General features: G+C 44.0%; 1 protein-coding gene across 2 annotated transcripts in view; it reads left to right on the forward strand.

Annotated features, from left to right (window-relative positions):
* SAAL1 (serum amyloid A like 1) overlaps positions 1-26,020 on the forward strand; it is a 268,183-nt gene that overhangs the window by 45,171 nt on the left and 196,992 nt on the right. For both annotated transcript variants that reach the window (XM_078681081.1, XM_078681082.1), the window contains 3 exons: positions 13,604-13,702; positions 16,054-16,137; positions 20,359-20,438. In XM_078681081.1, the coding sequence (XP_078537207.1) occupies positions 13,604-13,702; positions 16,054-16,137; positions 20,359-20,438 (263 nt within the window). The remainder of the gene's footprint in view (positions 1-13,603; positions 13,703-16,053; positions 16,138-20,358; positions 20,439-26,020) is intronic.

A 26,020-nucleotide genomic window follows, 5' to 3' on the forward strand; every position in this document is an offset into this window, starting at 1 on the left:
GTGTGAATACGTTGAGCCCTGATCTATGAGGAATGAGCCCCAAATACTATAGATGGGCATCTGAACTCAAACCTTGTATATTATACGCTCGCGGGAGCGATTTGTAGGCGTTTGTTCAGCCATTTGCAATGGGTTGGTGTAGAGGCTAAGTACCAATGGCGGAGGGTACATATTTTGGCTGCTGCCAGGCTTGTAGCTGCAACCATCTGTGACTAACTACAGTCAGTTCGACTAGGTCAGGGGTGTTGTGGATATTTGAGAGGAGTACAGATAGTGAAATGGTAAGATTGGCAAGGCTTGTGAGTTTAATTAAGACCGCCTAAAACGTAATTATATAGCGCGGCATTCCCATCTTATGTAAATTATATGACACCCATCTCCATTGCATTTCCAAGAGCTGCAGTACTTCCGAAGAACAGTTTTGTATAGTTCCAACAGTGTCCAATATATATATATATTTTTTAATTGAGCTTCCTTGCTACTCTGTCATGATGTTGTAGCACCGAGGACCAGTGTGTCTTTGTGTGCCATAGTGTCTTCTAGTGTAACCTAGAATTGAATTGAGTGGGTATGGAAATAGATGTCTGTGAGGAGAGTACCGTATATGCCCGGTACTGCTCACAATATTTCCCCATGAATTGAAGTTTTTCTTGATGGTGAAGTTCAGCAGTGTTGCTGAGCACAGGCCAATACTGCTTTGCAGACAACACCATTAACAAATGTTTTTACATTTATTTGTCCATATAGACATGCTGTAGATTGAGACAAATTACTAAGTAACTAAAACAAAACAATCTCTAATAAAAACAATTACATAGTCAAAAAATGGTTAAAAATAGCCTTAAGAAAGCACAACTGCCACTTTTTCTGAGTGCTGATCAACTAATGGAATGCCATGCTCACGGCCATTTACCCCACTCAGGTATAGGTTTTAAAAATTATTTTCTCTTTTCTAAAACATAAGGACATAGAAGCTTGAAATGAGCTAAATGTGTAGAACAGGATTGGCACTAGCAAGAATTAACACCTTTATTTTAAATGTAGTGCATGTTATTATGTACGTTTAATCTTAGTCGTAATATGTGTGTGGAAATGTGGGATATTATATGGTGTGGTTGTAACCCTCACCATGTAATACACTTACCAACCCCTTTAAGACCAGTAGGTTTTGTTCGGTCAACCCTCTAGCTCAATGTTGGGTAGCTATGGTACTGAGCAGCAAGGCTTACACAAAAGAACAAGTGTGAAGCATTTAAACAGCACCAAAATAATTGAGAAGAAATACTCAAGACACTTAAGGAATCCGACACCGATTTATAAAAATAGATTGTACTTTTATGTATTTTTAGACACCAAAACAAAAAAAGATCCACTGGTGGGTTCTGGAGATATAGATTTTACAAGGTACTCAACCGCAAACAAGCAATGGCAAATTCAGCGAATTTGACACTTATAAACATTTGAGCAAAAACTTTGGCTAGTTGTATTGCAGTCATTTAGAGTTAATTTGGGTGACCAACTCTGACAGGAAGCCAGTCTTGGGGACCAGCAGACACAGTTACCTCGGTGAAGGAAGCAATCTTCAGTCAGTCCAGGCACTTTTGTCCCTTACCTATAGGTTTCCACGGAAGTGGTTGTGATGTAAGGGATACAGGATGCTCAAGGATGCTGTGGATGCGATCGGTTTACGGGGGTCTTCCTGGGGCTACTCCATGGTCCATGAGTGGGGTTAGGCAGTCCTGGCCACAAAGGTCAACTTCTTTTGAAGTCCTCTTGGTCCTGTTAGAAATTCAGCTGCCACTGGGCTACCAGCCACCTGGTATCGCTGTTACACCCAAATCCTTTCCTGGGCGATGACTCGTCTTCTGGGCTACCAAGCTGTACTCCGACAATCCTGGGTCCAGCGGATTCATGTGCAACTTTGAGCTTTGGGTCGTGGTCGCTGGAACTGCACAGTGGCGGTTGGCGGCGATGCGAAGTTGTGGGCTACCAACTTGCCATAGCAGGCTTCTTCAGTTGTTCTGGCCCTGTACTATGAACAGGTCTGCAAACTGAACCTTGGAGTTTGTTGCTTCAGCTGGGCTCCGGAGATGACTTCCCCATGAGCAGAACACAGCAGGGCATAGTCCCTTCTCCTTTGCTAGTCACGAGGTTCAGCAGGTGCAGTCCATGTCGGTGCAGCCTCTCTTCGAGGATTACTTGGTGCAGCATGGCAGCCCTTATTCAGTCTTTCTTCCAGTCCAAGGCAAACACAAGGAGAGAGTGTCTGAAAAGTTTCAGCGCTCCGTCCAACATCTCTTTGTGTTTGCTTTGTTTGCCCTAAGTTGGCAGGGTATGCTCAGGCATGGGTCCCTTGCTCACTTTGCCACTGGATTCAAGCTAGCCTAGCTGATGAGGGGTGTTACCCTGAAACTGGTCCCATTATGCTTGTTTCTGGTCCAGGGAAGACCTCGTTTAGAAGTTCAGGCTGGACTGTTTGCCTTGAAGAACAGGGTCAAGACTGATTTGCATATGGCTGGGTTTGAACTGGAGTAGCGAAGTTTGCTAAAGAACGATGAGGGGTTAAACCCAGAGCAGTGACTGACACTGAGTAACTGTAAAGTGTCAGTGCTCCGTCCATCATTTCTTTTGTGTTTGCTTTCTTCCAGTCCAGTCAAGCTCAGAGTTCCTTTTGGGCCAACACCATTGTGGCTTTCTGCCAGGGAGAGATAACACCTCTCTCCTGTGCATGGTGCTATTGTCATCTTTCCTGGTAGTCGTTTGCTCGTCCCACCAGGAGGGCAGAAAGCGATCTTGGAGACAAACCCCATGTGCGACCGTTAAGGGCACAGGAGGCTAAAGGCAACAAAGCGGCCAATTTGTAAAATTTGCACATGCAAGAAGCTACAATAAATTTGACTTGAGCATCAAGTTGGGTTTAATGTAACAAGCTGTTTGATAGTTTGGGAGTATCAGCTTTGGTCACACCCTTCAAGAGTTAGCACATCTGTTGGGTCAGCGTGTAACTCTGCTCTCGTCAAAGGGGAGACCAAGTCTTTCCACAGAAAAAACAACAGTTCCGCGTTTTTACTGCCAGAATGTGTCAAATACATGTTGCACCTTGCCTTACGGCTTGGTAGGGTTGCCACAGGAGTGACTTACACATATTACAAAGGGCTGTTCAAGCTTTGACACAATTTAAATGGCAAAGTCAAACTTATACTGCTCTTCCAGTCTGCAGTGGCAGACTAAGAGACATGTTTTGCCTTAGTCACACACTGGGGAGGCACATCCAGTGCTGCAATATCTGAGGCGACCCTCTAATTTACAGTCCCTGAGCACCATATACTAAGGACTTGTAAGAAAGTTAGATTATTATAATTGTGTATAACCTAATTGTACATACACACTTCTAGGTCAGGACATGAGCACTGAGATCTAGGTAGCAGGCCTTAGTGCACTTGGAGTTAAAAAGCCAGCAGCATCAGTTCAAAAACATGGGGGGACCCTAAAAAAAGAGACATTTCCTTACAACTGGTAACGGAAAACTGCCTTTACAACACAGGCATTGCCACGCAATATCTTTACCACTCATTTACCATGCATGCCGTTACCACTCCTGGTAAGTACAGTGAGGGTAAGTATATGTGTGTGTGTATATATGATGTGTGTGTATTGTGTATATATATTTATATATATATATATATATATATATATATATTCAGTGAAAAAACATAGGTTTCAGGGATGCTATAGTTAGAAATTAACATTTAAAAAACCATAGAAATTCACAGAAAAAACCAAAGGTTTCAGGAGCGTTATAGTTAGTTGGATGTCACTGACCATCTCATGAATGATGTAATATGTGACGTCATCAGCAATGCATTGCGGGGGCGCGAGTTCTATTTAGCTGAACTAACTATAACAGCGGAATTTCTCTGGTTTTGTACGAGTGAAATGTCCAACTAACTATAACGTCCCTGAAACCTTTGTTTTTTTTCAGTGAATTTCTATGGTTTTTTTAAATGCTCATTTCTAACTATAACGTGCCTGAAATCTATGTTTTTTTCAGTGAATTTCAAAGGTATTTGAAATGCTAATTTCTAACTATAACCTACCAGGCATGTTTCCAGAGTGGTGGAGAAAGATCACCATGACCTCTGAAACACCTCTTAGCAATCCCACTGTGTGGGATTTACTGGAGGTAACAGGAGTAGTAGTTAGCCCCAACGTCAACCTTGGGGGCCAACTATCCCTTTTATTACCACCAGTAAGTCCCACACAGCAGGATTGCTTACTTCCTATATCAAGCCTGCCCCCTCCCTGCACCACTGTGCAAACGTGCCCCCTAGCATGATGTAAATTGGGGGATTAAGACCCATTGAATCCTGTGGGTCCCTGGGTGCCAAGTAGCCCACCAGGTACCTCCAGGAAGCGGGCCAGAGCTGCTCTGTGCCGCTTCCTGGAGGTACCTGGTGGCCGCGTGGCCCCCCTCCTGAGGCCATTTTCAGCCCGGGGACTCCATCCCCGGGGCCGGCCTGTCCTTTTTTTGGGGGGGAGAGAGGGGCCGCGTGGTCCCCCTTCTGGGCCACTTCTAGCCCCGGGATCCCCATCGCCCGGGACCTGGCCACCCCATTGGGGACTGTGGGGGTGCCCCAATGCCCCCACGGTCCTGCTGGCTCCCCGCCTCCTTTGGGAGCCGGCATTACAGTCTACAAGGGGAGCTGCTAACATGCAGCTCCTCTTGTGGAAAAGCAATCTGCTTTGGATTTTGGAAGTGAGAGGAGGAAACTTGCTTTCGCTTCCAAAATCCAAACCAGTGTTTGCTATGACAGGGCGGGAGCTACACCACAGAGTATTCAAAATCTACCAAGAACAGTGTACATCCTGTGCAACAGTTGTCACCCACCACACTGTCCACATGGTGCTAGCCAGCTCCCTGCATACAGTGGAAGCCCACTTTGGTCCTGTCCCCAGGGAGCAGCTAATAATGCTGCTCCCTGTGGACGGTAGCAATAGTTAGATGTTTCCCTGTCCACGTCACTGCGGGCAGGGGAATGTATCTAAAGTTTGCTCCCAGCAGGTGAAAGCATTTTTGAAACTCCCACCAGCTGGGTGCAGATTTGGTGTTTGCTCCGCTTGGCAGGAGATTTAAAAATGGTCCTGCCAAGTGAGAGCAAACACAGGTTTCACTGCCCGCACTGTTGCGTCCAGGAAAAGCGCTATGCCCTGGGGGCGGTCTCCCCGGCACATTGCCTGTGAACCGGCCCCAGGAGATGGGGTCCCTGAGGCTTTTAATAGCTAGAGCAGAGGGTGCCGCTCTGCCCCCTCCCTAAAAAGGAATCTGCTCCTTTTCAGACTCTGGGAGGGTGCCCACATGGCCATCTCCTCCCCATTTTGTGAAATATTGGCCTCTTAAGGCACTGGAAGGGGCTATGTGCCCACCCATTTTGTAACGTTTTGGTACCGAGGTGGTCTCACTGGGGTGTTTCGAGGCTCGGGCAGGGGGGCTTGCAGCCCGCACTCACCATAAATAAAATTGGTCCTGGTGGTGGCTTCCCCGGTGTATCTAATGCTTGGAGAGGATGGCAGCGCATCACCCCTCCCCATTAAAAGTGTGTTTTGGACATATAATAAATAAATGCTGCCCGGCCGTCATTTTTTTCTTTTTTCAATACTTTTAGACTCTTGCAGGGTCGTGGTGTTTTTTTTTGGTCCCAAGTGGGGTCCCTCTGGAGCGCCCCCTTGAGGTTTAGGATGTCAGAATATCTGTGCCCTCCCCCATATCTCTCTCTTTAAAAAAAAAAAAAAAAGAAATTCAGGACAGGGGCCCAAGTTCCCGAGTCCTGTAATGGCTGCCTGCAACATTTTTCTCATGTTGCTGGCAGCTAATCAGAGCACTCGCTCTAATGGGAGTCTGACGCTCACGGGAGACCGATTGGCCAATGGAATTTAAGCTCCCTCGGCAAATCAGAAGGCTCTACTTTAAAATGCCGTCCAAGTATCTATATTTTTACCCTTCGGGCCATATGTATGAACACATTTTCCCATAGACACAGAATGGGTAAAACCCTTTAATACATCTGGCCCTTAGTATCTGAAACTACTGAACGGATTTACACGAGATTGCAAAAACCACAGTCTACGTGTCCTGCAGAATGTGTTGTAATTCCGTTCAGCAGTTTTTGTTGTAAGCCGCCTTAAAAGATTATATGAAAATTGCATGGAGATTTTGAGTTTTTGAGCCACCTTTTTTTTCTCGGTCCCTGCTTGACGGATCACCCCAAAACTTTCCAGGAAACAAGATTCGTCTTAGTCAAAGTCATTAGCAAACCAAAAAAATGCTCTGTCTGTGGAAAAGTAGACCTAATTATAACTACCTAGTGGCCACCGCCACTAGTTAAAATATATATATTTTTTTACTTCTCTTATTTATACTTACCTGCGCGGCAAACACATGCGTTGTAAAAAAAATGTGTGATAAAGGAATGCGGGATAATTGTGTGCGTTAAAATGTTGTACAACCTTGTGTAAGATGAGATTGGCAATTAAAAATAGGTAGTCAGTCTTTCAGCCTCCCATTTCAACCTATAAAAGTGAGTTGACATGATATTAGTGGTTATAACTGACTGACTATCCTCCTAGATTGATTTGAGCTCAATTGGTTGTCTCCAGGTCGTTTTATTTGTAATTATAGGGTGTAAATAGGTTTATATTGCATTATGTAATTCATATTTTTTTTATTGGAGAAGCAATATCAACTCTTATTTTCTGGGCATAACCGCTCTGGCTTTTGCTTTGAGAAATGGTTCAACCTTCCAACTCCCACATGGAAATTATACAGGAGTAATCCCAAAGGGATCATTTCACCCAAGTTAGAGTCTACTTAATATGCTTGTCAAAATGTAGTTTATTATTAAATAACATTCCCAAATTTGTATGCAAATCTAAGGAATCAAGACCTTATTAAAAGGGGAATGATGGCCCTCAATGTCTATAATCTGAGTTTGTTAAATATTATAAGCCTGTTCAATTTACATTAGGTTTCAAAAGCAGTTCACTGCCACTGTAAACCAATGGCCTTTGCAGACAGTGGTTGAGATGGTGGTAATTCCAAAGGTTCAAATCATGTCAGGTTCTGTAGCCAGAGGCGTAAATGGCTTGGGTGTTCTCTAAATCATATATTTCTGTCTTTATGATCTTGCTGCAGTTCCTGGACAGCACTGATCCTCACTTACAGCTCCTACCTTCTTGGCTGGCTCTAAAATGCTGAGGGGGGCTGAGATAGCTGGCCTTCATCCCTCATCCCTCATAGCAAATCGCAGGACTTGTCGCAAATGGTCTTATATGTAGACACATTTCCCCCTCTGGTGTCACATTGGGTCCTTCGAAGGCATAAATCTGCCTGACAAGGATACCAACCTGAGGAGCTTACTCGGGGATCTGCCATCTTGGACGTAACCTGGCTCAGTCTCTCCCATGTCATTTTCATTAGGCAACAATTTGCAAGGGCCCGTATCCTGAGCATCCTCCGAACAATGCTCTTTGCTGTTCTTAGATAAGGTGACTAAGTCCCCACAACATGTAAATGCAAAAGAGTTCCCCTTTTTAACTCTCTGTACACAGGCCCCTCAATGGTAACAGGATTTTGAGGAATATGGGTTCAGTAGCTGCACCAAGGGAGAATGCTCACTGACTTCCCACTGAAAATGAGTTCAAGGGCCTTGGAGTAGATATGAACTTTTTGGATTCACATTTTTGAGTGTTTGAGAACATATTATGAATAATTTTTGCATTATTGATCATGAACATTAGAACATGTGAACACTGAAACTGCTTTGTGATTACTAACTGTGCACGTGTTGATCACTGCCTTGTATTTCTTTGGCGATATGGGTGGCTGCAAGATGGAGGATGTGTGCTGCCTATAGTAGCAATAGAGACAGTCCAATTCCCCACGTCTTCTTTGCTGCTACAGCAAGCCCTTTAACATTGTGCCTGACCATCAATATGTAGGCAGTAATCGCACCATTCCATTCTTTGAAATGGGCAGGAGGCACCCATCCTAGGAACCCCTGTCCAGAGTTTTATGTAATGCGCAGACCCTGAATGACTTTGAGACAGAGCCTGACTTGCATGGTACTCATAGAACATGGAGCGGAGTGCTGGCATTTCCCCCTGGCTTGGACAAGCAGGAAGACCCTGTGAAACTCTGCTGGCCTACCCTGCTGCTGACCTTACCAGTGCCATGCACTCACCTGGTCCCAACTGCGGAGATGATACTGGGCCGATGCTTGACCTTCTGCCCCCCTCAGGGCCGAGCCTGTTCAAGGAACAAGCTCCTTAAACCAAACACTTCCCCTGGGGGAAGGAGGGTGGAGAAAAAATAAGAAAAGAGACTTGCAGTACTGGATCTGCTTAGTGGCTGTGTGACACTGTTTCATAGGATTTGCCGCTCCTGAGACCTTGTGTGTCTGCGAAGTAGATGTGCACTGGACCAGAACCTCTGTTTTTGCGATGACGCAATACACTGGAAATAACAAGAGGAGGCAGTTGTCCTCAGTACAATAACAGGCCTCTAAATACAATGACCATGGATTGACTTCAGTGACATACACTTGCAGGTTTCATCAGCAGCTTGGCATGAGAACAGAATAACCAAGATCACAGTTTTGAGTTTCAGGTGCTACCAGGAATCAACTTGAAATACAGACTGGAGTTACTGGCACTCTCAAGGATAAAACTCGGAACACAGATTGGAGTGACTTGCACTCCCAAGGTTTAATTTAGAGCACAGATTGGAATTACTGGTGCTCCCAAGGATTGAACTCTGAACACAGATCTCGGTACAAGGTTCATACATACAGCATACTCTCTGAAGGGCTTTCTCTTGGCACTGCTGTTCATTAACGAAACAAGGGGGCTAAAGTCTTTAGTTCTTGCGCAATCACACTTCAAGCACCAAGGTTGCAAGAAGGGTCCAGACCATGAATCCACAAGAAGCGCTAGAAGAAATCACGGAGAGGGCATGGAGGGAATGTCCATAGTGTTTGAAGATGCTGATACTCGGTCCTTCTTACTGTTATAGGAGGACTAGTGCGCACTAACCTGATATCAAATACTTAGCCTTGTTCTTTCACTTGTCTGAAGCAGGAATAAGATCTTGAGGCTTTAACTCAGGGAGTCACAGGTGAACAGAAGTAGCTGTGCAAGAGGAAGAGATGAAGGAGGCTTCAAGCGAGCTGGAACCATCTGAATCTCTGGTTCAACTTTGACTTGAAGGAGACTTGAGCGCTTCTTGGTTTCGGCTGGATTCTTTAGCCGAAACCGAGCGAGCCCAAGCAATGACTCTGGGTTGGACGTGGTTTATATACCCTCTTGAAGGTTCAACGGATATAGCTAGTTGACATGGAGCACATGGCAGTCTGGAAGGTTCTTAACGACCCTCAAATGAAACATGCATTAGTACCCTTGCTTTGACCTTACAGGAAGAGCAGGTGCAACTTGATGGATGTAACCAATTAACCTGTAAACAAATCTATTGCTTTTGCTCAAACGTGCATAATGTAAAACAACACCAAGGCCCAAGTAACAGCGGGTGCAAGGTACTCGATTGGTTCACGGGATTCTGGGGGAAGCTTGCAGAGACTCAATGGAAAAGTACACCAAGGCCCTTGCAACAGCAGGTGCAAGGTACTCTACTGGTTCATGGGTTCTGGGGACGCTTGCAGGGAGTCAAGCACAGTGGAATAACAGGCTTTTGGGAGCATCAGTCATGGTATCATAGCATACCATTAAACGCCACAGGGGGCAATACAATGTGAGCACTGTCGCTAGCCCCACTAGACAGAGGGCGCACAAGGGGTTCGTGACAACCTGTGTGGAAGTCCTCGGCCAGCCAACGGAGACCATAGATGCAGAAATAGCCACTTGACCCCTCAATCCCCTAGCAGCTTGACCCCTCTAACTCTCAATAGATTGGAGGAGAGCGGCCTCAGAAACTCAACCTACAAGTGCAAATGAGCTCAGTGGTGAGCCTCTAGCAAGAAGAATCTGTCACTGCACTAAATGTTATTTTGGTTCTTTGTAGACTCTGCTGCTTTCGGAGGAAGTCCAGGTTTGATTTGGCTTGCAAATTAGGGTTCACTCAAAGGAGGATGCATTTAAAGATTTTGATATCCTGCGCTATCCCTCCCGTAACGTAGATCGGGCATGCTTCTACATCTGTATGTAGCAGGAACAGCCCTTTCAGAGTCTATGCATGCATTCTGTCCTCTGTAGGTGGCCATGAAGATTTCCACGTGTAGGTGCTATCATAACTCTCATTGTAAATATTCTGGCCCATGCTACTGAACATCTGACTGTATTTAACCCCTCCCATGCTCATGACGAGCTCAGCTCGTCATGAGCCACGGTTCCCGTGTGCTCATCATAACGGTTAGAACGCTCACACGCTGGGCTAATTCCCCTGCTGTGCGAGCGTTCTACAGAAACGGGTGTGGCCGTGACGAGCTCAGCTCATCATGAGCACACGACCACAGTGGCTCATGACGAGCTGAGCTCGTCACGAGCACATGGGTGCTGTGCGCGCCCACCCTCCCCCCAGCACAGCGGGGAATCAGCCCAGCAGGCAAGGGGTTAAGGGTATAGAAAGCCATGTGGTTACATGAGACCGCAGAGTCTGTGTTGGATGGGTAAGTGGTGGAAAGTAATGGCAGAAGTATTGTCTCATGTATGCAGAAATGAGACACCACGAAGACCCTGCACTCTGTCATAGCTTCTTGTGCTTTGGGTACAGGTGCCACATGATCTTCACTGCCCCTAAACTGGGGTTATCCTAACAGTCTAAGTTAAATACAGAATGCTAAATCTTTCAATCGGCCCCATAGCTGACCTTTTGTCCAGGTTCAACCCTCCTCTTTTGCTGCGTGTTCTCCATGCCACTGGAGTCAAGCTATCCTGGCTGAAGAGGGGTGAAACCGGTCCTAGGATGCTTGTTTCCAGTCCAGGGAGGACCTGACCTGGCAGTTCGGGCTGGACTGTTCCCATTGGGCACAGGGTCAAGACTGATTTGCATATGGCTGGGTTCAAACTGGAATGGCATGGTGAGCAAAAACGATCGATTTATGCCCAGATCTCTGTACTTGGGTGAATGTATGACATTGTTCTGCATTCTGTCCATCAGTTGTTGCTTTTGCAGTGTTTTGGGGCATGGGTAGAAACTGCACTATCCGTTTGAGCGGTGAATCCATTGACCAGGATGACAAGGTGATCCTGATAAAAAAGCTTATATTAAAAACGACATAACCTGTTCAAATCCTTCACTTGCATTTGCTATATTTTTTCATAATTTTTTTTCATTTTCAACTCGGGTACAGCTATTCTACTACCGTCTTTGATCCTCACCTTTACTTTACTGGTCCTGGTTTTGAAAAGTGTACCATGCATTTTGTGTGCGGGTTTAAATCTTATTCTCTCTTGTGTATTATCTAAGGCTGTTGTGTTACTATATGGGGCTGAAATTTAGAGCTGCTCCTGTTCGAAACTATTCACTATTGAAAAGTCCTTCATTAGGCAGTTATTTGGGCCACTAGTTGCTGCCATTGTTTGCCAACTCATTTTATATTAGGACATGATGCCATAATAGGTAAAGTAAAATTAGTGAACCAACTTGTTCGGGTTTGTGGTCCAGATAACTGCAAAGCCTTAAAAAAATCTTAATAGTTTAAATTAGGGTGGCACCCATGTTTTATCAAAATGTATTCAACTTTAGTAATCATTGGTCACTATAATGCATTGGTCATCTCATGTAACATACAAAATCCTTTGATTGCAAAAGGGAAAGTATCAAAAGTTTAGTGAGACATTGTCTATTAAATATCAGAAGAGTCCCCTAACCATCAGTTTGTGTTGGTTAAAACTTTATGGGACTCAGACAGTTCATCATGAGTCGCTGGAACCCCCAACAATAAATGAATGTTGACATTTTTACAGGGTTCTCACTGCAAGCATTTTTAACACACAGTGGTGTGGCCCTTACTCTTTCAAGATACTTGTGGATCTTTCTGCCCAGCCTATTCTGAGTTCTTTTAAGTGGCTAGTACAGATGTTTCAAAATCTAAGGTCAGAAATATGTACTATGCCCAATTTCATGCAAGTTTGCCACTGGTATTGGTTCTATTTTTGCAGGGATCTAGTTTTTTGTATTTGCATGGTGAGTTAGGGCTACATTTTCAAAACACGATATTGATAGAAATATGATATGAAGTACAATAAGGAAGTGTCCATGTATGCAAATGACAAAACACCTCTTTTAGTTGACTTCTGTTAGCAAACCGCCAACATCTAGCGGTTTACAATACTGAGAATTCCAGCATACCAAAATCTGTTATATTACGTGTATACAATTCAAAGCTGAGCATTTGATATTGTGCTTAACTGTTTATTTTTATTTGTACTATATGCTTTGTGTTTTTATCTTTGTTGATTGTTTCATGGAATCCTTATTTGACCGTCCCTTTTCAGGTCAAGTTTCCTACTCCATCTTCACATGCTGTATAAGGGCTTCTCTCTTCGCTCGGCTTTACACTGGTCTGTCAACACACCTTCTTGTTCTCTGCAATGTATATATTTACTTCCATGATCGCTTTCTCTTCCTCTAAGACCTTCTCCTTTTGAGCACTTCTACTTCAAAATTTTAGACACCCATTTACCTAGCTAATAGCGAGTTTATTTTTGGCATACTTTTCCATACAGTTATCAAAATGCGCTATTTCTCAATTGTGTATTTTGTCTAAAGATCACATAGACGTTCATGTGAACGAACATAGTATACTATCTAATTAATTACCCCTTTCTAACTTGAGTATTAATTGAGCAGAGGTTTTATTTCCCAGTTCAGTGTTTTACTTACTGTTTATGCATTCCACTAGTACACCTGTGTATTCCCACTTGGGTATAGATAACGTTTTTAAACTTTGAAAAAATAAAATGTAAGCATTTATAATATTACAAAAATTAATCATAAGATTGTCACACAATAATTTCAGCTTTCCTGTTGGTGATACCAGAATTCTTGATGAGTGTGCTATGCTACTTTTCTAATCCCATTAAAAATACGGTCTTAATGATTGTGCTAACATATCTTATACACGTGTTCCCTTTACTGAAAGGATGTTTGTCCGATTTTCATAACTGCATTGCATGTTTTCGGATGTTGGACAGAATGTGATGTGTACAATTTCTATTTTGTTTAGTATTGTATAACATTTTGTGGGGTAGAACTCTTTTTTTAAAACCAATTAGTATGGTGGGCATACAACTACTTAAGCAACATCTAGCAACACATTAAAACCACTGTAAGGAGTTTTTTTTGGCTTCATTGCAAACTTGAGAAAGCAACACATTATACATCATTTAAGGCCGAATAAATAATTCCGTGTGTTTCAACAGATGTTTTGTTTCTTGCACTTTATACTAGCACATTTAGTGAACAAGGCTTACATTGACGTTTTGTGGATTGGTGTTTCTTTTGATTGTTCCAACATTCCTGGCTCCTAATCACTCCTTTTGGACGGGCATTGTGAATTGTACGTTGATCATTTTTATTTGCCTCTCACCTTAGGTCGTAACAACTGAAAAGAATAAACAAGATTCACAAGAAGATCTTGATGAAGAAATGGAGAATGAAATTTGTAAAGTGTGGGATATGTCAATGGATGAGGTACTATAACTATAATATGTATGCCTTTTTACACACAGAAAAATAAATGAATCATATGTCTTAACATCTATATAAACAATTAATTGGAACTGGAATTCTAGACCTGTGATATCGAAAGTAGAAATAGCTGCTGGAAATGTGAAAGTATCGAAGCCCAATGAGGGTGAGGCAACCGGTAATGCAAATTATTCTATATTATACTACTAAATTTGTACAGCACGTGGGTTCCCCTGTAAGGGCTTCCCAGCGCTACTTGCTTCTACTTTGACCGCCTAAATACAACACCAAGCCTAGGTTGCAAACATCCAAGGCTTTAACTGTTTCTTAAAACAGAGGTGATTAGGAATTTTCTGCAGTTGTCGAGAAAAATTATTCCTTAACTCAAGAGCTACCGCTCTAAAGCAGCATCCTCCCTTCCGCTACAATTTAAAGCGGGGTACAACAGCCAAATTAGAGTCTGCTGATCTTAATGCCACAATCGGGTTGGAGGCCTGGAGGAGAGGCAACAAACTGGGTGCGCCCTGCTTATTCATGATCTGGTGAATCACACATAAAAATTTAGAACTCAATACACTTCTCTCCTGGAAGCCAATGCAGATTGTGAAGTTGCTGAGAGACTGAAAAGAATTTTGTGGCGTCATATAATAATCTTGCGGCCGTGTTCTGGATAGTCTGCAGTCTGTCTGATTTTACCTGCCTGAAGGTACCGAAGTGCAAGATGTTGCAATAATCAAGGCGTGAGATGATTTAAGACTGGATGATCATCTTCGACATCTGAGGACGGAAGAAGCCAATAAAGCTTTAAAAGCTTTTAAGGGTGCCAAATCAAGCAGAAGACAGCGCTTTGACTTGTGGCTTGAGAGATAAAGAATTTTCTAACCAGACGGCCAGGGTTTGAGTAGCAGATTTAGGCTTGGGTTGAGACCCTAGCATGCTTGGCCACCAATAATCACCCCACTCTTGCAAGTGTTTCTCTAGCAGAAGAATCTCAGTGTATTGGCATTCAACTTAAAGCTGTTAGAATGCATCCCTTCAGAAACATCTGTCATACAGCTCTTAAAATTGATGAAACTAGCTTCGGTCCCCGCAGACAATGATATAATAAGCTGGGAATCATCTGCGTAGGATACTAATTAAACACAAAGATTTCACCACTTGTGCCAGTGGCCTTACATAAGTATTACTAAGAGTAGCAATGTGGGACATTCTAAAGTCCTTTTGGTGGAAGCAAAAGGTGGCAATATCACCTGGAAAGACATATCAATTAGAAAAAAGTCAAGCCAGGCCCATGCATTGGCCCGGATCCCAATCTCCTACAGTAGACTCGGGAGCACCTCAGGGGCCACCATTTCAAAAGCTGTGCTTAAATGTAACAGAAGAAGCGCCCTGGAACCTCCATTATAGATAATTTGTCAAAGGGCCTCCATCACTTTAAGAAGGGCAGATTTGATAGTATAGGCAGGTCTACGAATGGTCTGGCAACTGAGGTTTTTCTAAGTAATCCAATAGGAAACTGTTCACGTGTTTCTCCAACATTTTTCCATGGAGAGGAAGGAGAGAAATAGGTCTGTAATTGTCAGGTAGGGAGTAGTCTATAGTAGATTGTATTAGAAGTGGCGTGATTTCAGCATGTTTCTATGCAGTAGGCACCACCGCAATCGACATAGAAAGATTAGCTAGGCTAGGGACCACTTGCATACTGGACTATGTCAAAACCCTTTCTTGTATGGAAAATAATCTAGCATGATGGAAGAATGGCTTCCTTCCTGTGGAAGAGGTGAATACTCTTTGACACCGAAACCTAATACGTTGGCAACGTTGGGGAACTGGATTTGGTTGAGAACAAATAATTAGAAAAAAATGGTAGGAAAGAAGACATCTGAGAACTGTAATTTGATGGGAGAGGAGAGAGCCAGAAAACAAAATAGATGGGACAGGAAAGGAGTTCACAGACCTGATTCTTGCTAATAATAATATACATACTTTCATAATTGTACCTTTATACCGGTTACTGGAAAATAATATTTTTTCATTCTTTCTGAGGATTAACCTTTAATATTATCCCACCTCTGATGCAAAACTCTAAACTATAACTTTTTTCCCCAAACCTAGCTGCTAGCTGGGAATAGAGCAATCAAATGTAATTTAAACCATTCAATAACTTCCCTAACAGGCTGGCTAAAAGATGTTTGCTGAACTTGAAGTATTCTATTTAGAGTGAGGGCACCGACCTTGACATGGACCTTTGATTTCTGTATGTTTGTGTTTAATAGATAGTCTTAAGTCTTAAATGCTGTTGTTTTGGTTTGCATTTTGGATTTATTCGAAGAGATGCTTTACCTTTGTTATAGGATGTCACTGTATTTCTCCAAGAGTTCAACGCTCCTGAAATACTTTTGAGTGTGATCGCCAAGTCCAAATGTTGTCGACTTACTGTAAGTAGAAGAGCAAAGAAAGTTCTATTCTTTAGTGCAATTCCTATCTCTGTTGTATGTTTTACGTGGTTGCTGTCGCTTAAATCATGTAGACATGTATCTGCAGCCTTACCATGCGTTACTTGTGTTACTCAGTTGGTTTTGACCTCGCTGTATCTCATCTTCATCACATTTCTTGGTGCTTAATGTGGAGTTTTGCCATAAATAAATGTTTTCTCTCCTTCCTTCCCTTTAACAAGTGCACACCGACCATATCTGATTGTGGGTAACGCTAGGCATACGCCAGTGCCATTTACCCTGATTGCTTCCCTCTCTTACTCTTCCAACACCAGTCACATTTCCTCCCTAACCTTCTTTCGAGCTGCTGTGTTTCAATGGGGAAAACAGTTGTCACTTGAAAGTTGCCATTGTGTGTTTTTTCATACTGTGTTTGTAATGATTATTATTGTTCTTTAAATAGCCTGAATAGGAAGTTAATTAGAAGTCTAGTAATCTGCTGCTTACTTGTTGACCACATAAGATTTGAACAGAAAGTTTATTCGGGACTCCAAAATAAGAAAATGTTAGAGGGTATTTCAAAACATTTAAATAATGCCAAACATATGCACTGTTTTACTGACCATTTTCTTTTTTTCCATTTCATCTCCACGAAGGAAACTATTACAGTCTTAACCGTTTTTTTCTGTTTTTATTGTGCTAGTATCTGCTTTTTATATTATTAAAAAGTGTTAACATCACTATTTTATTTGCCATCTTTAAAAACGGCAACTGCCAGCCTACATCTGTGGATACCTGAATATTTGGCAATGTCTGTCCAGGCTCACACTTGCTATTCAGAGACCATCTAGAGAGCAAATTGTCACTCATCTGCTACTGGGTATATCCATGGACTGTCATGTTAAGTTCAGTCTCTAGTTCTTTTTAACTAAAACGTATTGATCCATTGTTAGACCTGGGGGTCGCTAGTTGGCTGAGGTAGGTATCTTAGGCCACATAGAGACCCTTGCTTGCAACGTCTGGAAAAGAAAGGACACCTTCTCAGATAGCCCTCGCTCACCCCCTCGGTAGCTTGGCAGGAGCAGACAGGCTTATCTGCAAGGCAAGTGTGTATAGTATTTGCACACACGCTCTCAGTAACCCAATGATGACACCACAAATGGACTCCCCACGAGTTTCATAAAAACAAGTATAAAAAAGATATACGATGAGACCACACAATATAAATCCTACATATGCATATTTATAATATTCCTCCTGGCCGGTTATTAGCCCTGCCAGCCCTTCTAAGTTCAGGTGATATTAATGAGCAATTCTAAATGATCCACTGCAGTCCTAATGCAATGCTATGCAGTTCGTAATGCAAGAATCAAGCCCTTTGCAATGTAAAAATAATGCAGTTTGTTATGCAAGAATCAAGCAGTTCGTAATGCTAAATATTGCAATGCGTAACGCAACAATCAGGCAGTTCGTTATGCAAACTAATGCAATGCGTAATGCAACAATCAGGTAGTTCGTTATGCAAAAGTAGTGCAATGCGTAATGTAACAATCAGGCAGTTCGTAATGCACAAATGATGCAATGCGTAATGCAACAATCGGGTAGTTTGTAATGCAGAACTAATGCAATGCGTAATACACTAATCAGGTAGTTTGTAATGCAGAAATAATGCAGTGGGTAATACGACATTCAGGTAGATCGTAATGCAGAACTAATGCAATGCGTAATATACTCCAGCACCGATCATGGTGCCTTAGACGGTCTCTCCGCCACTCGTACTGACTCGTGGTCAGCTTCCGCCAACAGATGTCCCCAACAAGGGTATGGTGTAAACCAAAGTGCAGCTCCACACTCCGGTACCAGTACTGCCACTCCTTGGCAAGTACAGGCCGCGATATGAGCCGAAGCAGAGGCTCATGCTGCAAAAATAGGAGAGGCCGAGAGCGTCTCTCTCCGAGCCCGCACCCCACCCCAGGCGGTGACACACTTTACCTGGGGGGTGCATCCTCACTCTCCTCTCCTCTACCTGCGATTTGGGCCTCCGATGCAACTTTGTGGATTCCAGGCAGTGGGACTTGGGCCCTTCCACGACGGGGTTGGTTCGTGATCCTGCTCTGGCAACGGTGGGCTCGGGCAGGCGGCTCAGCTCCTCTGGGGCTGCCGATCTGGGCCGCTGGCGATATGAAAATCTCAGGCTGCAACAGGGCACACGCTCACAGCGTCGCTGAGACTCACTTGAGCTTTGGGTGTGAACGATCACAGGGCACTCCTCACGATGGTCTCAGGCTGCACGAAGCACACACACACAGCGTTGCTGAGACTCACTTGAGTTCCGGGTGCATGATAACAGGGCAATCCTCACGAAGGTCTCAGGCTGCAAGAAGCACACGCACACAGCGCCGCTGAGACTCACTTGGACTCAGGGTGCACAATAACAGGGCAATCCTCACGAAGGTCTCAGGCTGCAAGAAGCACACGCACACAGCGTCGCTGAGACTCACTTAGACTCCGGATGTGCACGATAACCGGGCAATCCTCACGAAGGTCTCTGGCTGCACAAACCACACGCACACAGTGTCGCTGAGACTCACTTGGACTCCAGGTGCACACGATCACAGGACAATCCTCATGAAGGGCTCAGGCTGCAAAAAGCACATGCACACAGTGTCGCTGAGACTTGCTTGGACTCCAGGTGCCCACGATCGCAGGGTAATTCTTCGGAGGGTCTCGGGCTGCAAAAAGCACAATCACATAGCGTCGCTGAGACTCTCCTGGAAACCTTTGTGTCCCTGAGTTTTCGCAACAGGGAGCGGGCTCTCCTCGGGCCATTGGGGATACGTTACTACAGCACAACAAAGCCCTTTCAAGCAGGGGGACACAGCACAGTCCCTTAGCCTCTACTCGGTTAAAACAGCAAACTGCAGGCCAGCCCCAGAACACACAGCAAGGGTCAGCCCTTTCATTCAGTCTCTTCAGTTGTTTCTTCCTTGGCAGAGGTTCCTCTTGACCACGAAGTAGGTTGAATCCTTTTCAGTCTTGATCAATCCAATTCCAATGTTCGGGGCTACAGCTCTAATAGTTATACTCCTAAATGTCTTTGAAGTCTTTGTGTTCAGGGGAGTACTGATCCCTGCTCAAACCAGTTCTGGGTGCCTCCCTGCCAGTGACACATTCTTCCTTTGATTAGTGGGAGTCTGGATTCTCGATTACTCAGCAGGAGATAGGACTATTGTTTTATGGCAGAAACCCAGGCATCTTCACCTCTAGGGGCTACTCCTCCCCCTACACTCCAGATGCAGGTCCGCCTGTTGCTGTCTCACCTCTTCCCCTGGGTCAAGACATTCCCCTGATCCTGTCACTTTCAAATCCATAACCAGGCAGAGACACTCAGAAATGTTAGAGCACAAAAACCCAGCCACTTTTAAAAGAGTGGTTTCTAAACACACAATGCAAAAATCACCTTGATAAAAAGATGTTTTATTGCATTGTGAGTTCAGGCACACTAAACTTCACCTCTCCATCTTAAGCCTTCGGGATGGTAGGCTGGAAAACATATTACACAGCCTCCCCATTCTGTCCTATGGGCAAGATGGCCTTTCAACAGTGAACACGAAATGGAGAGTATTTCACTCTCAGGACAAAGCACACACCTCAGTACATGTCCTACCTTTCCCAGGGGTACCTTGGACCTAACGTAGGAGTGTCTGAAGTTCATTGACAGGGAAGGTAAAGGCCTGGCAAGTGGGTGCACTTGTCAGGACAACATGGCAGTTTAACAAACTGCGGTCAGGCACTGCAGTGACGGGCCTAAGTTCTCTCTTTAAGGCTACTTGTGTGGGTGGCACAATTAGTGCTGCAGGCCCAATAGTAGCATTTGCATTACCAGCCCTGGCACACATAGTGCACTTTACTAGGGACTTTACTAGTAAGGCAAACATACCAATCATGGACAAACAATAACCATTACACTTTACACAGGGAGCACTTGCACTTTGACACTGATCAGCAGTGGCAAAGTGCCCAAAGCATCTAAGTTGGTCAAACAAAATCCATCACAACATCAAAAATAGAGGAGGTAGAGGCAAAAAGTCTGGGGTAATCACGCCAAGAAATGCCAGGTCTAACACCCATGCTTGGGTATCAGGTGCAATCTATAAATACATTGATAATTGGATTACATTCTAACTACTATAAAATGTATCACTTGTTTTTTTCTTTTAACAGGAAATTTGTGTGGGAATATTAGGCAATATGGTGTGTTTTCCAGAGTCTTGCGCATCTATAAGCAAAAATGATGATCTTGGGTAAGTGTGGACCAACCTTTGGATTACTTTAACTTTTGGTTAAGCACAATTGTAAGGAAATGCCTCTTTTTGCATGTTCACCTCCACTTTTTTGGACTGATACTGCTGTTTTTTTTCGAATCTTGAGAGTGCACTGAAACCTGCTAACCAGACCTCCATGCCAGGGTTCTGACCCTATACAAATGTACATGTCGAATTGGATTGCCCCAATTGGTAAGTTCTGACTTACATATAACTACCCTGTTTGTGACAAAGTACAAAATTCCTCTCAGCCACTGTAGACTGGAAAGGCAGTGTTTTACACTGACAGTTCGATTTTGCCATTAACACAGATGGCAAAGCCAGTCCCATTCCTTAACAATATATGTAAGTTTCCCCTAAGCAAGGCCTAAAGGCCCTTAATAGCAGGGAGCTGTATTTTGTTAAGTAAGACCTATTTTTCATATGTCTTCACAGCATTACATCAAAATTGTTGTTTTGCTGTGGATAAAGTTATCTTATGTTGCCACGACATCTCTGACCTGGTCTGACCATTCTATGGTCGAGTTTCGGATTAACAACCACAAGGCTCACCCCGCTCCCAAATGCTATCCAAATAAAAGCTATAGAATGTGGAATTTAATGACACCAGCTCACTTTGAAGGTGCATTTTGCCCACCTCATCACACGGAAAAAGATAAGGTGAGAAACGCCTAGCCTCCTTCAACGCTAGCCTATTTGCTACTTTAGATAGCTTAGCACCTCTGAAACAATGCCCTACAATCGCAAAACGACGCCAGGACCCTTGATACTCGACCTCCCTGCGACTAGAAAAAGGCTCATGTAAAAGACTCGAACGCCATAGGCGCTGCTCTCAAAACCCTTCAGATAAAGAAAAATTCAAGGAGGCTCTAATTCATTACCTCAATCTAAAAAATGCGAGGAAGACCCATATCGCAGCTTCTCTCGAAAAGCTGGGAGCTCTCAGAAATGCCTCTATCAGATTTTTAAAACCTTCACCAATCCTTTGGCCTGCGACACGGCATCAGTACCATCCCAAACGCTGTGCGATAACATTGCTAGTCATTTCACACAGAAAATAGACATGATCTATAACAAAATCACTTCTACTATAAATCCCCAACCTAAATTAGGAATTGATCCCCTACACATCCCACCGGTAACCTGTTTATTAGGAAACTTTCCACTACTCACAATAGAAGATACAGAAGCTCTTTTAAAAGGCGCAAAATCAGACTCCCCATTGGATCTGATACCTGCTAAACTAACTGCCACCTTGGCCAAACAGCTTGCCGACCCCATTTGTAATATTCTTAATAGATCCATGAAGGAAGGAGCCCTCCCTCCTGATTGGAAAGCTGCACAGATCGTTCCGATTAAAAAGAATCTTAAAATCTCACCGGAAGACGTAACAAACTATCGACCCATCTCACTCCTTCCCCTCCACACTAAAATCTTAGAAAAACACATTACTACACATCTTTCCAACTTCATTGAATCCACTAACAGCCTAGATTCCTCACAATCTGGATTTCGCCCCAGATACAGTACTGAGTCAACCCTAGTGGCAGTAACGGACAACATCAGGATGCTGTTGGACAATGGTCAGGCGGTGCTTCTGGTGCTGCTTGACCTTTCCGCAGCATTCTACACCATAGCCCACCAAATTTTACTCAGAAGACTGGGTGACATAGGCATCACAGGAAAAGCTCTGAAATGGTTAACCAACTTCCTATCCGACAGAACACAGACCGTTAACCTAGGCCCATACCACTCTAAGACCACCAAGGTTACCAAGGGAGTACCACAGGGCTCATGCTTGAGCCCTGCCTTGTTCAACGTTTACGTTGCTTCCCTGGGGAGACTGTTGAGAAAACTGGGCTTCATCCGTATATCATACGCAGATGACACCCAGTTACTCCTTTCACTTGACAAATCCAACCCTAATATTCAAGCCACCTTTTGTGAAGGAATGAAATCTATAGCGGAATGGATGAAAATGAATTTTCTCCAACTGAAAGCTACCAAGTCCGAGATAATGCTATTTGGTGATGCCACTGTGATATGGTCGCGTAGTTGGTGGCCAGAGGAACTAGGTCCCACCCCTTGCCCTAAACTAGTGGTGAAAAACCTTGGAGTCCGACTGGACCAAAAACTCACCCTGGGAGACCATGTCTCTTCTACTATCGGAGCCTGCTTCCATAGCCTTAGCATGCTCAGAAGAGTCTTCCCTTTCCTACCACTGTCTTCGAGGAAAACCTTGATTCAGGCACTGATTTTAGGCCGCTTTGACTACTGTAATGCGCTGTTGATCTCAGCCAACGAAAGAGGCATAAATAGATTACAGGTTGTCTAAAACACCGCGGCTCGTCTGGTGACCAATGCCCCCCCCCAAGAACAGCCTCCCTCACTTTGCTGCAGAAAGGACATTGGCTACCCATACGAACAAGGATTCATTTAAAAATATGCTGTATGGCTTATAAAGCCGTACAAGATTAGGCCCTAGTTATCTCAATGATAAATTTGTTAACTAGGTGCCTCTTAGACCCCTCCACTCAGGAGACAAGCCCTGATTTCAGTCCCGTGCTTTAGACAGTCTTGACAAGGTGGTAAGGCCTTCTACCATCTTGCCCCACGCCTATGGAACAATCCCCCCATTTTCCAGCGACAATGTACAGACTACCTGGCCTTTAGGAAACTGTTGAAAACGTCTCTCTTCTAAACAGGTCTCCTCAGTTCGCTTATGTGGCCCCAGCTCTGAGATACCCTTATGGGGTGATTCGTGCACTCTATTAGTGAAATAACATTTTTAAAAAGTTAGCAGCTCCATTGGCTAGTTCAGGTTTCCCGGTTGGCATCTCAACCCGGGTAACTCCTAAATGGGACTACCTAACAGGGTCATGTAAGGTAGCAAATTAATTGTGACATTAAATGTGACTTAATGCCTTAACTGTGGCCGCAATTTTACAGAAGTGCCAGGCGGAGCCGCGTCGGCCATTGGCCGACCGCAGCACTGGGGAGGTAGTGCTGCCGTCAGCCAATGGCCGACGGCAGCACGGAACGGGTTAATGGTCAAGTTGACATTTATGCCACTTTTAAAGTTATACAAATTCGAGTTAGTTGCCACTTTGTACTCCAGCAGCCTCATAAAGGCCCAGGCACTACAGACCGCATTCGAACCATCTGGGTAAACGTGTGAACTAGTCCTCAGCCCAGGATCAAAGGCAGTAGCTGCGGAGAGAGGTGTCCCCTCCTTCCACAGGATGGCCACTCGAGGGTTAGCCAAAAGGTGAGCTTCAAGAGTGAAGCTGCCTTTCGAGGGAAGTAGCACTAATACCCCTGATCAGGATGCCTTTTGTTCCTGCAGACAAATTAGAGACTGGGCCAAGGAGGAAACGCTTGCCCCAAACCTGTTCTACCTTGGACGTGGAGCGCTCTGGTAGCCGCACCCTTAAGATTGGTTACTGCAATGCTCCTTATGACCGAGGAAAGGTAGTGCCTTCCTGACAGGAGCAAGAATGAGGCCCTCCGGAATAGCCAGATGTCACATATCACAGGTATCTCGTCACTAGGTAGGAGGGGACCCAGGAGCCCATGAGCTTGTGACCGTGGGATCCCCTTATCGCACTTTCCTGGGATACAAATGGCACCCCTGGCACTCTAACCTTTAGATCACACTGGAATAAAAGAGAGGACCGAATAAAAACTGCCCTGCTGCGCTTAACCTGCACAAAGAGAAGTTGATTCACTGAGAGGACTGCACCTGCTGTATTTTTGGGCTAGTGAGATTGGGACTGCTCCTACGCCTCCTGACCTGTGAAAAAATTGGTTTCCCTCCTTCACCCACAGCAGTGACTCCATAAATCAGTAAGCTGATCCCCTAGACCCAGCTCCAGGGACACGAGCTGAAGTTGCCCAAACCAATAAGTGGTACTACTGCTGAAGTTTTGCATCTACCAGTTGCCAGGCTTGCAAGTCGACCAATCCAAAATAGCCAAAACCTGCACCCAGGTCTGCCTGACCTGGGAGTGCTGTCCAAGACCGGATTTGTTGCACCCAAGGAACATTATCTCCCACTAAATGAGTTGGCTCCAACCGTGGTGTAGACTGGCCTGAAGCCCAGCATCTGCTGGCCTGCTACTGCAACGTGGAGGACTACTTGAGACCCTGATCTCTGTGTCCAAGTTCGTCATCCATCATCCATGGACCTAGAAACCACCAAAAAGACAACCCCGTCGACTGCACCACAATTGCAGCATCCTTTGAGCATCTTTTTGACTGAACCCCTCAGCATCAGTGCCACTCTATGAAAGTTTATGGTGGTTGTCTTGTAAAGTTTGGATCTTGCTCCTAAAACCATCTTGTGGCCAGGTAACTGTCCAAAGACTCCTCGCTGGCCGCTGTAGACTTCTGTCCTGACAAAATTGGTTGCCCAATCCGGGCCGGAGAAGTTTAACTAACTGTTCAAAACTTTTGAAAAGTTTGCCAAGGTTTTGTGGATCAATGCTTGTTTGTGGTTGTATTTAAAAGTTTTAATATCATCTAAAATCTGTATCTCCTGAACCATCTGGCGAAGTTCTCTAAAAATGTATTAAAATATACTACATTTTTATAAATTGACTTAGTCTTTCTTTTGTGTGTTGTGACTTTCTAATTTCGTTGTTTGGTGCTATTCAATGCTTTACACATAGTTCCTTTGCTAAGCCTTACTGCTCTCAGCCACAACTACTAAGAATTGAGCTTGAGGTTAAGTTAACAAGCCTGACAGGACCACAGACAATATTTTGAGAGTGTACTGCACAATAGGACCCTCCGGCCGTATCATATAGTACACCTAGATCCTTGCAACAATATATACCTGAAGATCTTTTGATTTTCTCAAGCTTTGCACATATAGCTCTTATTCTTCCACCCTTTGCTTTGCTCCTGCTCTCCATGCAAATATAGTCCCCTGCTCTCCATGCATTAAAAGGCCCCTGGGTAATCTACTTTATTCAGTTAGGAAAACAAGTAATAAAAGCCCATAATACATAGATTCACAATATATAAAACACTAGAAATATTTTTTTAATGCATGTATTTGCGGCAGCAAACTATACTTTGAAAGAAAACTGAGTTCTTAAGATACTGAATGAAAATTAGGGAAGATCTACGTAGTCTAAAATGATAGGCTTTAACGATTGGAAAAAATATATAACCTGGAATATTTGACTTGAAATTTACAGAAAAAGGTAAAAAGTGTTAAGGTTTGATGGATAACATCACCTCAAAGACGAGTAGGGAACAGTCCCCTTCACCAAACTGTCCCAGTGGAAAGTATAACAGTCTACGTAAAGAACCTGTTCTGAACCTCAACAGTAGAGACCTCTGCCACAGACTAGTGATGTACCATAACTAAGGTATCAGAACAACAATAGCCTGTAGGAGAATATTCTGCTCGTTTGTAGGCTTATCAGTTTCCCTTATATCTCTTTTAAAATGCCTGCCAAAGAAAAAGGTGTGCTTCAGTCAGGATTTGTCGGACTTGGTCAAATTGTTTGAGTTAGTAAAAAGGGATGGCCTACCCAATTGAGAAAAACAAG

Source organism: Lissotriton helveticus, chromosome 3_1, assembly GCF_964261635.1.
Source record: "Lissotriton helveticus chromosome 3_1, aLisHel1.1, whole genome shotgun sequence".
Classification (NCBI taxonomy): Eukaryota; Metazoa; Chordata; class Amphibia; order Caudata; family Salamandridae; genus Lissotriton; species Lissotriton helveticus.